This window comes from Electrophorus electricus, chromosome 6, assembly GCF_013358815.1.
Source record: "Electrophorus electricus isolate fEleEle1 chromosome 6, fEleEle1.pri, whole genome shotgun sequence".
Taxonomy (NCBI): domain Eukaryota; kingdom Metazoa; phylum Chordata; class Actinopteri; order Gymnotiformes; family Gymnotidae; genus Electrophorus; species Electrophorus electricus.
In genome coordinates, this window is record NC_049540.1 from 4019045 (window position 1) to 4033294 (window position 14250).

Genomic DNA, 14250 nt, shown 5'->3' on the forward strand with positions numbered 1-14250 from the left:
CCTCCACACTTATCAGTACTTTGTTTACTCTACTTATGTTGTCCATTTAATACAAATCAATATTAAATCAACAGTTGTTTGTTTTTGTTATATAAAAAGGCAATTAAATTCAATTTGTTTACATACCTATCTCTATAGTGTTTAAACTGAAACTCTGCACTCAACATTGTCCAGCTGTCACTCTCATCCAGGTTCAACATCGTTCAGCTGTCTCCTAAAATCAGTGCTGTTGCCATGGAGATCAGATGGTTTAAGGGGACATACTGTATTTGCCCCTATAAGAACAGACAGGTGACAAAGGGGAGGGGCTACAAGGACTGAGTGAATCTCCTCATTGAGAAGCTACATGAAGGAAATGTCTCCTTTCAGTTGACTCGATGCAGGAGTTTTTCTTTGTTAGTTCATCAGTGACACATCACACATCAGAGATTACATTATGAATATATTGGGGTAAGTATTACAGGGCTCTACATAAGTTCAGCATCCGTGTCTCATCTCAGAATATGACATGAAAACAAACAAACAAATAAAAACACTGACATTGATATTTCTATATAAATATTCATTAATAATTACAAATCTGAGCAGATATCGCTAATCACATTATCAGAGTAGTAGTCTCAAATAAACAGAAGTGTGTTTGTTCATTTTGGGACTGTAATGGAGGCAGGAGGAAGTGAAATGCAAGTGTTTGTTTGGACCAGTGACAAGCTGGCAAAAGCAGAAACAGCCCAAAACAAAACAGTGCTGGCAAAATAACTTGAAGCATTTCAATTCAACACAGCAATAGCCTGTAAGGATAGCAGGAAGCAGACTCTGTGCATGTGGAATGCAGCAGCAAGGATTAATACACAGCACTGGATGAGCATTCCTGTGGGATTAAAATAGAGGGGAGAAACAAAGAAAAGCAAACAAGGGACAGGTGCAGGTAATCAGTAATTAGGGGATTGGGAGCAGGGAAGGTGCGAGGTGTGTGTGGGAGGGGGCAGTGGGTGTATCCCACAGGCTTGGTGCCTGGTGTGCTGTGACAGCCCCCAAGGGCCTGTCAACCTCTGAGAATGGCGCCTGCCTGGGTGATGGGGAGCTGGCTTAGACAGGTGTACCTGATGGAAGATGACGACAAGGTTTGGGTCCAGGATCTGTGAAGTGGGCACCGAGCTTCCCTCCTCTGGGCTGTGCACCTCCAAAAGACAATCCCAACTGGGTTCCAGCACCGTATGCAAGCTCCCATGATACAGAAACAAAAAAAAAGGAAAGAGGTTGAATCCAGTAAAAAGCAACTGGAGACACTGGGAAAGAACTGTAGGATAAAGGCAGGCAACTAAAGGAGATGATGAAAGACCAGCAGGTTTGAGGAGAAGGACAGACTTCTACAGGAAAGAAACAAGCAGCCGCAGGAGAGGACAGACCCAGGCTCATCAGTCCCAGTCAGGACAACACACAGCAAGGAGTTGGACCCTCCAAACAGTGAGTAATTTTTTTATTTTAAAAAGAAGCCTAAAATGTTTAAAATGACAGTAGTTACACAGTCACACATAAGCAACACAGCTACTGTATTGTAGAACTTAATAAGCTAATGGATATTTAGGCCAAAATGCAATTTATCCTTTGAAACTAGTTAATAATGGTCCATCATGGATTACTTTAATCATTTTGGCTGTATGTGATCTCTGCCTTCTGAAGAATGTGTTCCCCATTCTAACTGGTTCTGCTGTATTATAGTGAGTGGGGAGAATCCAGACTCAGCAGCACCACTCAGGAGGAGAAACAGTATGAAGGGACTTCCTCCAAAGAGTAAGATTAATGTTTCATCTAGTGCCTTTAGTATTTTATTAACAGCTCATTCACCAGGTTGCAGTAAAATATTCCATATTAAATTATTTATTCTTGTTTATTCTGAGTGGGTGGAGAATCCTCCAGTCAAGACTCTCCAGTGCTGGTTCCTGTAGCAGAACTCAGGCTGGTGCTACTGGGGAGGACTGGGTCTGGGAAGAGTGCAGCAGGAAACACCATACTGGGCAGAGAGGAGGGGAGCCAGGCAATAGTACCTTCCACAGACATTAACATTGAGGTTAGGTTAGCTAAACATTGTCCTGGTGAGTGTGTGTGAATGTCTGTTTGTCTACATGTCCAGGGTGTTATATTCAGTCCCCTTCCTGTGCTCTATGCAGTCCCCCAAGGGGCTGCGGTTTCAGGTTGAAAGCATGCTGTGTGCAGTTGGCTGCCACATCTTACCAGTGTGTTGGCTGGATGTAAAACCTGTCTGGTTGTAAAGCATTTTTAGGATTATATATAGGAGTACAACAATCTTCTAGACTCTCCTAGACTAAATATTTTTCAGTTATATCGAATATGAAGCACTATATACTTGCTGTCCTTGGGGGGACCTGCTCCCTGCTTCATTTCCTTGCCTGACATGATGTGTGTTAATCTGTTTGACTACCACATTTTATTTCACAACTTTGTTCTTTTATATGCCACAATGATCCACTTGTATTTGTATACTTCCCTATACCACTTCCCGTTTTCCTTACACACACACAATTGTTCCTTGTATATATGCATCAAAGTCACTATTTTTGTCTTAATAAATTTAAGAATAACCCCTAAATTCCTCTTTTAAAACCAACTCACTCACTCTGCATTTGCTAACTGCCCCTGTAGGGGCATGCAAATTTTGCTAGACCTCAAAAATTATGGAAGTTAGACTTTAAGTGGAACAACCATCTCAGCATAGTACCATAAGTGAATGTTAGATTTCAGTCTAACCTAATAGCACTATTGGAACAAAGTCTAGTTTTGGTGTTTTCTAGTACAGTTATGTGTTATGGAACTTCAAGAAATTCTTAATTGGGTAAATACTGCATTGTGTATCCAGCACCATAAATTGTAAACATAGCTTCTCATAAACATTAGAACAGGTTTTAATTATATATTTAGTAACTGTACATAAATGATAGAATAATAGGAACAAACAGTGCAATATATGTAATTCCCCTTTATAATGCAACATCTCTAGAGTCAAGTGAATGGAAAATTGTACTGAGCCTATATTACTCCACATCAATCTTATTCAGTGTGACCACACTGTTCTTCAGGATGCAGATGACCATGAGTGTGACCTTTTCACCATGACCCCTGAACCCCTGATGAGAAGCAATTGGAGAGGTATATATAAATATATAGACCAAACTGTATAAAAGTGAATGGTATCCAGGCAGGTATCTGTTGGCCCTTCTGAATGTATACTACTGACCACGCATACTACTGACCATGCTCACTGCAGTGTGATACACACTATTGACCCTATTCACTGCAGAGTGACACACTACTGTCCCTACTCACTGCACTATGACACACGCTATTGGCCATATTCACTGCAGTGTGACACACTACTGGACCTACTGGCCTATTGACCACACTCACTGCAGTGTAACACATGCTATTTGGCATAATTTTGTAATATGATTTAATCACTATAGGAATTCCAATGAGGGAGAGAGAGAGAGGGAAAAAATAAAGCAAGAACTGTGTTAGATTTAAAATCCAATGATTTTGTCATTACTTCAACCTAGCGGTGTTATTCACAGATGAATTTAAAGTCGCATGTAATGCTTTTCAAATGCTATTGAGATTCAAAATGAAATGCAAAATGAAAGCATTTTTATTTGCATTATTTCCTTCGCGTATGTGTTTTAGGCAGTTGCATTCCATAAGTATCTTTGACAATGATCTTCACGTCTTGGGCTGGGTTTCACATAAGGATCGTAACACGAAGACCATTGCTAAATGGTAGAGCGAGTATGAACATTCGCTTTCTCATTTAAAATCATTTGGGAAACGGGGTCCAGCGCTTTAAACCTCTGTTGAAATGATAAAATGAGACAAATGTGTTGCGTTTCTCCCTGTACTACTTTATTCTATTAAGAAGTTAGATACGTAGGACGACATATAGTTATTAGTAGATAGTAGTTTAAATATGACGCATGTCCATGAAATATCGTTGCATTGATTTAGAGGTACGAATAAAGAACAACATCGCATTTTCTTCATCGGCTCCGATGTCTTGCCTAAACATGACAGGATATAAATATGCTGAAACGTCCTGTAGTGTACTGTGGTATCCTGTGGCGTCACTTCAGAGAACTTGTAATATGAAAGTAATCCCCTCTAAGGATTCTATGGGCGAGGTAAGTCATGTAACGCAAAACGTGATACAAATATAGATAAATTGTTTCTAATGTTCTTTAGCTGAGCCTAATGAGTAAAGTACTAAATTCTACTATAATAAATGTTTTGAATAAGAAGAACATGTTTGATAAAGTAGTCTTCTCTTATAGTCTTGGACTTGGATATTTAATCGATGTAATAGTGAATAGTTGAATATTGTTTACAAATTTTTACATTATATTTTTTCCCCTTCTCTGTGGGATAGTTAGAGTATGAACCTTCAAATGTCTCGTATTTGGTATGAATTGTAATATACTGATAAATGAATGTTATAACTGTAAACTGTATACAAACGAACTTTATTATATCATAATATCTCACGTTTTACATCAGCTCCACTACTCTGTCGCTTCTTGCATGAAGTTATTTTACCGCCTTATGATAATATAAGTAATATGATAATAATAAGTAATAAAAAATAACAGTAGAACAGATCTCGTCCAAATACTGCCGTAACGATATAATAAAATATCCATTCAAAGTACACGTACAACAACGTATTCTTACGTGTGGCTACACACCGTCGTACATTATATAGACATTTAGTTATTTGTTTTATTTTAGTGTTATTGTGTATAGTGTTTAGTGTTTTAGTGAGATTTGGAATTGAAATGCCAAATGCCTTATTCATTATTTATGTATTCATTATTTTGTATCTAGTCAGTTTAAGCAAAAGGCCATGACTACATGAAGCTCTTAAAAAACATGAACATCTGCCTCAACTTCGGGCCACTCGTTTACGCTGCGGTATGAGCAACCGTAATATCGGGTGTATGTGCGTATTTATATTTGAAGCGTAGATAGTTTACCGCGCTTTACATGTTTTAGTTTTTACGGTTTTTTTGTTTGTTTGTTTGTTTTTTTGTAACAGGTTTTCTCTTTTTTTCTGATCTTTTAAAAAATGGTTTACAAGACATGCCAATTAATAATACTGAATTCCTGTATGCTTTGTTGTGTAGATTCTTATATTAAATAAAAAGTAGAAATTGTACATTTAACAGATTAATTTAAAAATAGCAATAAAAAGCACATATATTTGGAGCAAGATACCCCAAAACAATATACTTGGCTGAGCAATGACTCTTTAGATGCCCAACAAATTCCCCAGGTGACATACAAAAAAGTACTTAGGTTTAATTTCTGGACAACATTATGACAATTGTCAAGTATTGATCTCTTCACTATTTATTGTTGACACATTTAGCCAAAGTCACTGATTAAAAACTGGTAGAATAATAACTGAGAATACAAAAACATGTTTATATTTAGTGGGAAAATGAAGAGTTTTAGAACAGTAAATGATGCTATCGAGGTGTGTAGTAAAGGCAGAGGGCAGTTACCACTCTCAGCTTTGAACCTGCCTCTTCCAAGTCACAAACATGTGTTCTGACCATAGGAGAATCTTGAAGTGCAAGAGTGGGCTTTTGGACTGTGATATTAACAACAACAAGAGCACATTACAAGTGTGGGATGTCAGCAACATCAACAACAGTGTTGGTGTACAGTACTGAATAATCACGTTCTGCCCCCCCATCTCTCTTTCTCTTTAACCTGTGTAAAATAAAGCATGGCAAAGGCAAAGACATGTAAGTCAAACTACCATTGTTCATCAGTAGCTATTTTTATTTTCTTGGCCTACCAGTACTATGTATATAGATTACTTATTAAGAGTTTACTGTACACATTGGATAATAATTCATTACAGTTACATTTTATCATAAGGTGAGAACATTACATGTATTTGTGTGTCTATGTGCCCATACAGTGTTTAAACTCAAACTCAGCGCTGAAGCACCTCAACGTGGCTCGGCTCTTATTCTCTCCTGTCACTTGTGTCCTGAAACCAGTGCTGTTGCCATGGAGATCAGATGGTTTAAGGGGACAGAATGTATTTGCCTGTATAAGCATGGACAGGTGACAGAGGGGAGTGGCTACAAGGACAGAGTGAGTCTGTTCACCTGGGAGCTGGAGAGAGGAATTGTGTCCTTAAAGCTGAAGCAAAGCAGAAGTTCAGATGCAGGCATTTACCTGTGTCAGGTCACCAAGGATCACAGGGCAGAGATTACACTAAGATTATGCTGGAGTAAGTTTTCCAGAATTCATATGTACACTCATTGGTATCTTAAAAATTAAAGAGAAGAAACATTTGTACAGTAGAACATCTCATTTTCTATCTGTAGGAAATGCAGACCGTGAAATCATTTAACTCTTAAATACTTTGGAGCACTAGAAATATTAAAACCAAAAATTCTTTCTTTGTCAATAATCAGATCATAAACTTCAAGCCATTATACGCCAGGTGAGAAAATAATCTATTTATCTTTTTTATGAACATGTTTTTACCTGGTATTAAATTATTCACAAGTGATTCGATCACAACTGGACAGTCGAGAGGGACCACTATTAACACTTACCATTTTCTAGTAACAAATGCATCTGCAGTGATCACTTGTATTCACATTTCTTATTAACCTCTTCACTGCTGTTAAAGCAAACTAGAAAAAAACTGGTTTGGCATGCTTTTAAATGTCCTGAAATTAGTATTTTCATTAGATGTTAATAGTTTCATTATTCAAATTATTCAAATTATTTAACTGGACTCTGAGGAAAGTTAATCTTTAATTCAGTTCCACGTCTTTTGTAATGCTTTTCAACCTACTGAGATGGCCATTATGGTACTAAACTATTAAAATATTTTAAATCAGCCACAGTCATTAATAGCAACTGTCATTGTTTCACACTAACACACTAAGAAATGACTGTAATGGCATGTATTAGATGATGTTAATAAAACTGTTTTTCATAGTGGAACATGAAATGGACAGAAGAAGAGAGAAGGCAAATGGACATGTCTGTTCTGAAGACAGGTGAGATCAATACTTAATCCAATTGAATTACTGGTCAGTAATATGTTTTATACTATGGCTGGTTATTTTGCAACCCACTGGGTTCCTATTATTTTCAGTAACAGTGTTCATTTATGAAACTTGTCCATCTTAGACAAACCAAGTACTAAAACATCATGTCAGATAGTGTCCTGTTCAGAGGTTTGGGAAGAGGCAAATATATAATTCCTTATTTGTTTCAAATCTTTTGCTGTGTTTGGGCTCAGTTAGCCACACTTAGTGTTGCACAGCTGGGCATGGAGAAACAATATAAAACATTTACTGGAATCATCCCAAGTTTAAACATTTTTAATTGAATGTATTGTTATAAAAGAAAATATTGTTTTATTTATTTAAAAATAAAGAAATTTGGATAGCAGAAATAAGATACCAAGAAGAAAAACTTGAGGAAGCCCTTCAGGTGAAGAACTTGGAATTAAATGATAAAGAAGAAAAAAAGGAGGAGCATTCAAATACTGGTGAGTTTTCATATTAAACCATAGCAGTGCTTGAGAACTTTATTGATTATTTATAGCAGTGCTTGAGAACTTTACTGATTATTTATAGCAGTTCTTCAGAACTTTACTGATTATCCTTTTTAATATTTTTCATACTTTTCGATTACAGAAATCTGATCTAAACAGTATTCACTTTTCAGTAGCAAGCTTTCACAGATCAGAATCTGAAGTACCCAGTTTTCACTATTTTAACATTATCTACTTATTTAAACACCTTTCCAAAAATCTAATTGTAATTCAAAGTGTGACTGTTCAAATGGATTTAGAGACTAATACAAATATAACTGAATAAATAATGATAATGGTAGTTAATATAAAAAAAAAGTAATACAAGTAATAGAATGTATATAAAATATTAAGAAATATTTCATAAGAATAAATTGAGTAAAATGTTAAAAAGAAAACTAGAGTAGAATAAACATTAACAATGATAATAAATCAAATGGGTATAACTACTAAGATGCTAAATTATAAGACTACATAAAAGCCAGAATAAACACATGTGTTTTAAGTTTTTAGATAGAAATATCACTATTTTTCTGTTCCTCTCACCTCCACTAGCAGGCTGTTCCAGGGGCTTGCAGCATGAAAGCAGAATCTGAAAGCAGAATCACCAAATGCTTTTGTTCTGCTTTGTGCACCAAAGCACCCCAGAGGCCTTCCTAGTTCATAATACAGAAGCATGTCTGAGAGGTGGTCTGGTGCAAGACAATGTATTGCATTGTAAACTAATAAAATAATTTTAAAATCAATATGTAAACTTACATGTAACCAGTGTAAATACTTTAGAATAGGTATAATTTTGGCCTCAGGAAGTACACCAGAATGTTCAATTAATTGATTAATTAACTGCATTTAATTAATTGTAGGCCAGAAAGGAGGGTGTTACAATAGTCTAGCATGCTAGTTAAAAAAAGAATGCATCAGATATCTCTCTGTATTTCCCAGAGAGAGAAATGGACTGACTGATTTTGTAAACCTTGAAATTAACCTCAGAGTCAAAAATTGCTCATTTTGTTTATTTATTGACTTGGGTTAAATTCTAGTGTGTATAGTTTGTTGGTCAGTTTCTTTGTGAGCCTCTGAGCCAATGATCAGTACTTCTGTTTTATCCTGTTTGAGCCTTAAACATTTCTGTGACATCCAGACCTTTATGTCTAACATACAGTTAATAAGTGCTTCAATCAGCATGCTGTCATTACGAGACACAGCCACATAGTGTCATCAGCATAGCTGTGTAAAGAGATGCTATACCTGGTCACACTGTCCAGGGGTAGCAGGTACATCCTGAAAAGTAATGATCCTAATATTGATCCTGACCTTGTGGTGCCCTAATGGTAACCTCAGTGGTTGGTGCAGTTGTATATCTATAGATACTTAAAATAATTTCTTCCATGAATATATGAGGTAAACCAGTTAAAAACAGATCCAGGCAAGTAAAGATGATCACTTAATCTCTCTAAAAGAATCTATTAGGCCACAGTATCACAGGTCATGCTCACGTTAAGTAGTGCAACATAGTAACAGTTTAACTTTGTTATTAAAGTGCAAAATGTCTTGCAGTTTAATGGTGAATAGTTTAATGGTGATAATGGTGAGAAGGTCTGTAAATTCCTGGAGAACAAATTGGCTACACTCATGTCTTGGGTGTCCAACTAATTGAGAAAAACATATGCTTGCTGATTTTTATTGCTTGCACAAAAGCAGTGAAAAACTACGTTAAACATTTGAAATTTGTTTTATTTATTTTCTTCTTATTTGTAAACCATGAAGGTGTCTTCTGAAGTCTTCTGAAGAAATATAATTACCATTCTGATTCTGGTTTTACAGCATGTAAAGAGAGTTTGTCAATCAGTACAAGAACCAAAAGGAGGAACACAAGTATCAGTGTGGAACACCCTCTAAAGAGTAAGATATTTGTATCTGTTCTATAAACTTTTAAAAGTCTCCCATTAAGTTGTTTTGAGTTTAGTGCCTCATTTCCCCCCCCTCATTTACTGCAAGTGAAAAAGTGAAGTATAATTTATTTCAGATTCTCCACTGCCTGATCTCAGGCTGGTGCTGCTGGGGAGGACTGGGTCTGGGAAAAGTGAAGCAGGAAACATCATCCTTGACAGAGAGGAGAGGAACCAGGCTGGTACATCTGCAGTGACCCAGCAGAGTGAGAGCAGACAGAGGAGGGTGAATGAGAGGAAGGTGACTGTGGTGGACACTCCTGACTGGTTCTGCCCTGAACTCTCTCTGGAGGAGGTGAGACAAGATGTGGAACGCTGTGTCCGTCTGTCTGCCCCAGGACCCCACGCCTTCCTCCTAGTCATACCAGCGAAACAGTCGGCAGGAGAAATTAGATACATTCTGGAAAAAATGGAGGAGATTTTTGGAGAGAGGTGTTGGTGGTTTACCATGGTTCTTTTTACTGTTTTTGGTGAGCTACAAGATGACATCTTAGAAGAGCTTTTTGCAGGAAGCCCAGAGGTAATGGGACTAGTAGAGAAATCTGGAAACAGGTTTCACATGCTAAACATTATGGAAAATGGGAATAAAGTTCGGGTCCTCCGGTTGCTGGAGAAAATAGATGAGATGTTGATAGCGAACAATAATCGATTTTACAGCAATGAAGTCTACCTCCAAACAATGTGTCGGGTTAGGGAGCTGGAGAAAAAATGTGCAGAACGGAGAGGGCAAACAAAAAGGAGAGAGGAAAGAAAAGCTAAAGAGAAACTGGAGAGAGGTTTACAGGAGAGCTTGAGCAGGTTTACAGAATCAGCTGATAAATGCCATGCACAAATAAATCAACATGAAGATGAAATAAGTAAACTTGAGGGAATGATAACAGAGGAACAAGATGAGAAAAGAAAGCTAACACTAGACAGAGAGCTGGAGAAGGAAATTCAGCAGAAGAAGGAAGTTCACTTGGAGCTAGAGAGGCTGAAAGAGGAGTGCGCAAAACACAGGAGAGAGACTGAAGAAAAGTTCAACCTGGAAATGGAAAAGCTTAGGGAGCTGTATGAAGGAGAGGCCATGATGGAGGCAGAGAGAAGCCTCCTGAAGATCATCCTACCTGAACTCCAGCAGAGTGTTTGGGCCCACATGGAAAAGAAATGATGCTGAGGCTTGGAATTAGTTTGATTATAAAAGACAGAGATTTTATTCTTTTTTATACAATAATACTGTTGTAATAATTCCACTTTCAAAACTCTTTCAGTGAACTGTGCTTTACTGTGTTTGTTTCCATTGGAATAGCCAAGTACGCTTATTCAGTTCTAAAGTGGACATTGGTTCCATCACACCCTTAGCTCTGCACCTGGTTGTATCATTGCCAGCCTCCTCACCTCACCTCACCTCCACTTAATCAGACACTCCTGGCTTTCCATTCAATTTTGTTTTGGATGGGAACCCCATTGTACCTCTATTTGCATTTCAACTTTATTATTGTAGTTTTCAAGCTTTATCAGACATGTTTGATATGTTTGTGTTGTGCCCACCCAAGTTAACTGAGGATTGATTTAGTGATTTCTTTACTTTTTATTATAAATTTTAAAAATTAATTAATTAATTAATCAATTTATTTATTTATTTATATTAATTATTTTTGGCAGCCATTCACAGTTGAATCCCCCCATTGGTTTTAATGTATTTGAACAAGTTTTGTCAAGAGAAGATGAGGTTTGTTTAGAGGTTTCTAGTATGCAACTAGTCAATTATTTTATGTTCTCTTCCTGCTTTTCTGCATTTAGTTTGACATCATTATTTGCCTATAATCTTCCCTATCTACATTCCTGTACTCCAACTTTGCATTGTCTCTAGAAACCTGTTCACTTTTTTCTTTGTACTGTTTGATTATTTTTTAAATACATCATCCTGCACAAGTATTGTATGATTTGCATTTTTTTTTACTTCATTTTTAATTCTGACATTAACTTAATTTTAGAGAGGACCCTGTCTGGTAGTGTTTAATTATCTGAAGCCTTTTTCAACAGAGAACATTAGATTAGATTTATTTTAGTGTTCCATATGGAAGTTTGCCCTGGACACAGACAGTTCCATTTCCATAAAAAATCCCAGTTCATGCCTGCTTTTTTAATAAGTACCATTCCCCTATTCACTGCCCTCATTGCTTCCCTCTTTCTCCATCATTGATGCTAAAGAAGGTGCTGATGGCATGCCCATGGCCATCAGTGATCCACCAGCCAGCAATGACGCTGCATTTGGCTCTTCTAGTGCTGCTGCTGTGTTCAGCTCCTTCAGCACTGGCAGCTTCACACGTGAAAAGCACCTGTGGCCAATAGAGATCCACCAGCCAGCAGTGGCACTGCATTCAGCCTGTCCATGGAGGCTGAACAATACAGTGTTGCCTGTCCATGGAGTTCCACTGTCCATCCCTGTTGCTGTGAGTTCAGCACCCCACCAGCGGTTTCCCTTATAGGACACGAAGGCCATTCTGCCAGAAAGCACCACCTCCCCACCTTCAGCTGCTGCAGACAACTTCATTTGCCTCCTCTCTAAGTGCAGCATCTCTTTCTTGAGATCAATCACAGTTCTGGTCAGCATGAGGACTTCCAGGTCCAGTTTTCTTGTTGTTATGCAGCAGATCCACATGCACCTGTAGAGCTTTTCCTCACCAGATACAGCCATGCAGAGGCAGGTGGCAAATGTGTGGAGTGTGATTCCCAGGCACTGTCTTAGCGGGAAGACAGATACATGATGTCTCTCTCACTGGGCATCGGCCAGGCTCTGCTACTGCACTCCTTGATTTCCTCGCCATCTTTCTTAACAAGCCACCTCACTTTTGGCTGGCTAGACTCATCCGTCAGAGGGCAAGAATAACAGACATAGCAAATTAGTTGAAAAGGCAACTAAACTCAAAGGGGGAACTAGGGGAAGGTAAGCAAAAGACCATACGCACCACAAAGATGGCAGAAAATTTCGAAATGCTATTTAACTAACAAACGTTGAGCAAGCAGATGGAGAAATATTCAAATAAAGTCCATCAGCGATCACAAAATTATACTCTCAATTGTTTGGGAGAAGTAGAAGGGCACATTAGTAGGCTGCAAAGAGAGGAAAAAGAGTGAACACAAAGGAAGACAACAAAAAGGAACTGCAATCAGCATCTGATCCACATTCAAATATTTTTCCTTTGAGCTTCGTTGCATGCTATTGTTTGGGTGATGTCTGAGGCTACTGATGATTGAGTATAGTCCATCAGTAGTTTGTACAGTCAAACAAAAAATGAATTTATTTATTTAATATAAATTTCATATAAAATGTTTATCGTCACTAAAGCCAAATAAATGTACATATATAGGTAGTAAAATACTCTTATTTATTTAATAACCCCAGGTCTCTGAGTGTGGCAGACCAGGGCAAACTAGCTGAGCTTTAGTATACAAGCACATGGCAGAGTGAATAAGTAACTCATAAGCGTTAAATAAAACGAGTGATGCTGGCTGCTGGTAATTACAGTGTGGCAGCTCACTGTCTCCCTCTAGTGGAGATATAACTCTCAGAGATCATGGTCCTTTGAGGTCCCTACGTACAAACTTTGTTGGAGGGCCCCTCACACACACACACACACACACACACACACACACACACACACACACACACACACACACACACACACACACACACACAACCAACACATGCGATTGTACTCAGTCATAATTGTAAGTCGCTTTGGATAAAAGCGTCAGCTAAATGCCATAAATGTAAATGTAAATGCTGTGTAAGGACACAAAGCCAAGAATAGCAGTATACATAGTACACACTGATGCCATATTAGTGCTTACTATGTATGTGGCTATTTCTTGGCTTTATAATATTACACTGTCTAAATGATCCATTTGAAATGTCAACAATAGTAATCCATCAGTAGTTGATTCAACATCTCAATTAAATGCATAACTAAAAGTGCTCCCACTCTTGACTTTTCTAATCCCTCTTGTGGAGTTTTCATGGGAAACACTGCCTCTTCATGGCCTTGTACTGCATGTATGTGTATCATTATGTGTTTTTGCTGTGTGTGTGATTAGAGTAGGTTTACAAAAACTGAACTGGAATAACACTCTTTCTTAGGGGCAGACAGTGGTAACTCAATAAAATAATGTCACAAATATTCTTTGTTACAGTATTTGAGGAGTTATCATTTCAACCCCTGAATCAGAATTAATTTATTCACCAAATCTACACAGGCATTTTACAGATGAACATGAGAACATATAATGTGCAAATAAGCAAATATATAAAATTACATAAGTGCAAATAATATAAAACTATAAATGTTATACAAATATAGAGATCACATACGACACGATGCAATAGGAGGTCGGTTCTGCATTTAGAAAGGAATCTACACATCATTTCACACTTCTCAGCTCAACACCACCTGTTATAAATTTTTAATGGCAGGCATTATTAATACCATCATGACACCATATTTTCTTACTGTTCAGTGCTTGAGACTTTAAAATATGGGGCTGAAGGAGATAGCTGTTAAAAGTAGACTATGACTGCACTGATCAAAGGTCACGAAATTTGTACAATGATGCTCAAACTCAACAATTTAAATCAGTATGAAAGTGAAAGCTTTTTAAACTTCCTGTCAGTCCACTGCA

General features: G+C 37.6%; 1 protein-coding gene and 1 long non-coding RNA gene across 2 annotated transcripts; both read left to right on the forward strand.

The window, feature by feature from the left end:
- Positions 1-740: 740 nt before the first annotated feature.
- On the forward strand, positions 741-2709 carry LOC118241562. Its single transcript, XR_004776185.1, has 3 exons — positions 741-1467; positions 1723-1794; positions 1902-2709. It is a non-coding gene; the product is annotated as an uncharacterized LOC118241562 (long non-coding RNA).
- Positions 2710-4182: 1473 nt separating this feature from the next.
- LOC113590598 lies at positions 4183-11492 on the forward strand. Its single transcript, XM_035527250.1, has 8 exons — positions 4183-4190; positions 5797-5816; positions 5996-6313; positions 6501-6529; positions 7037-7097; positions 7481-7594; positions 9464-9541; positions 9666-11492. Exons 2-8 carry the CDS (start codon positions 5798-5800, stop codon positions 10736-10738), a joined length of 1692 nt encoding a protein of 563 aa, XP_035383143.1. The 5' UTR covers positions 4183-4190; position 5797; the 3' UTR covers positions 10739-11492.
- The last annotated feature ends 2758 nt before the right edge of the window (positions 11493-14250 follow it).

What these genes read in the sequence shown, in the direction of transcription:
- LOC113590598 (XM_035527250.1), top strand. An exon ending in GGAGGAGCATTCAAATACTG is followed by an intron (nt 7,595 to 9,463) that starts GTGAGTTTTCAT and finishes CTGGTTTTACAG; the next exon opens with CATGTAAAGAGAGTTTGTCA. An exon ending in TGTGGAACACCCTCTAAAGA is followed by an intron (nt 9,542 to 9,665) that starts GTAAGATATTTG and finishes AATTTATTTCAG; the next exon opens with ATTCTCCACTGCCTGATCTC.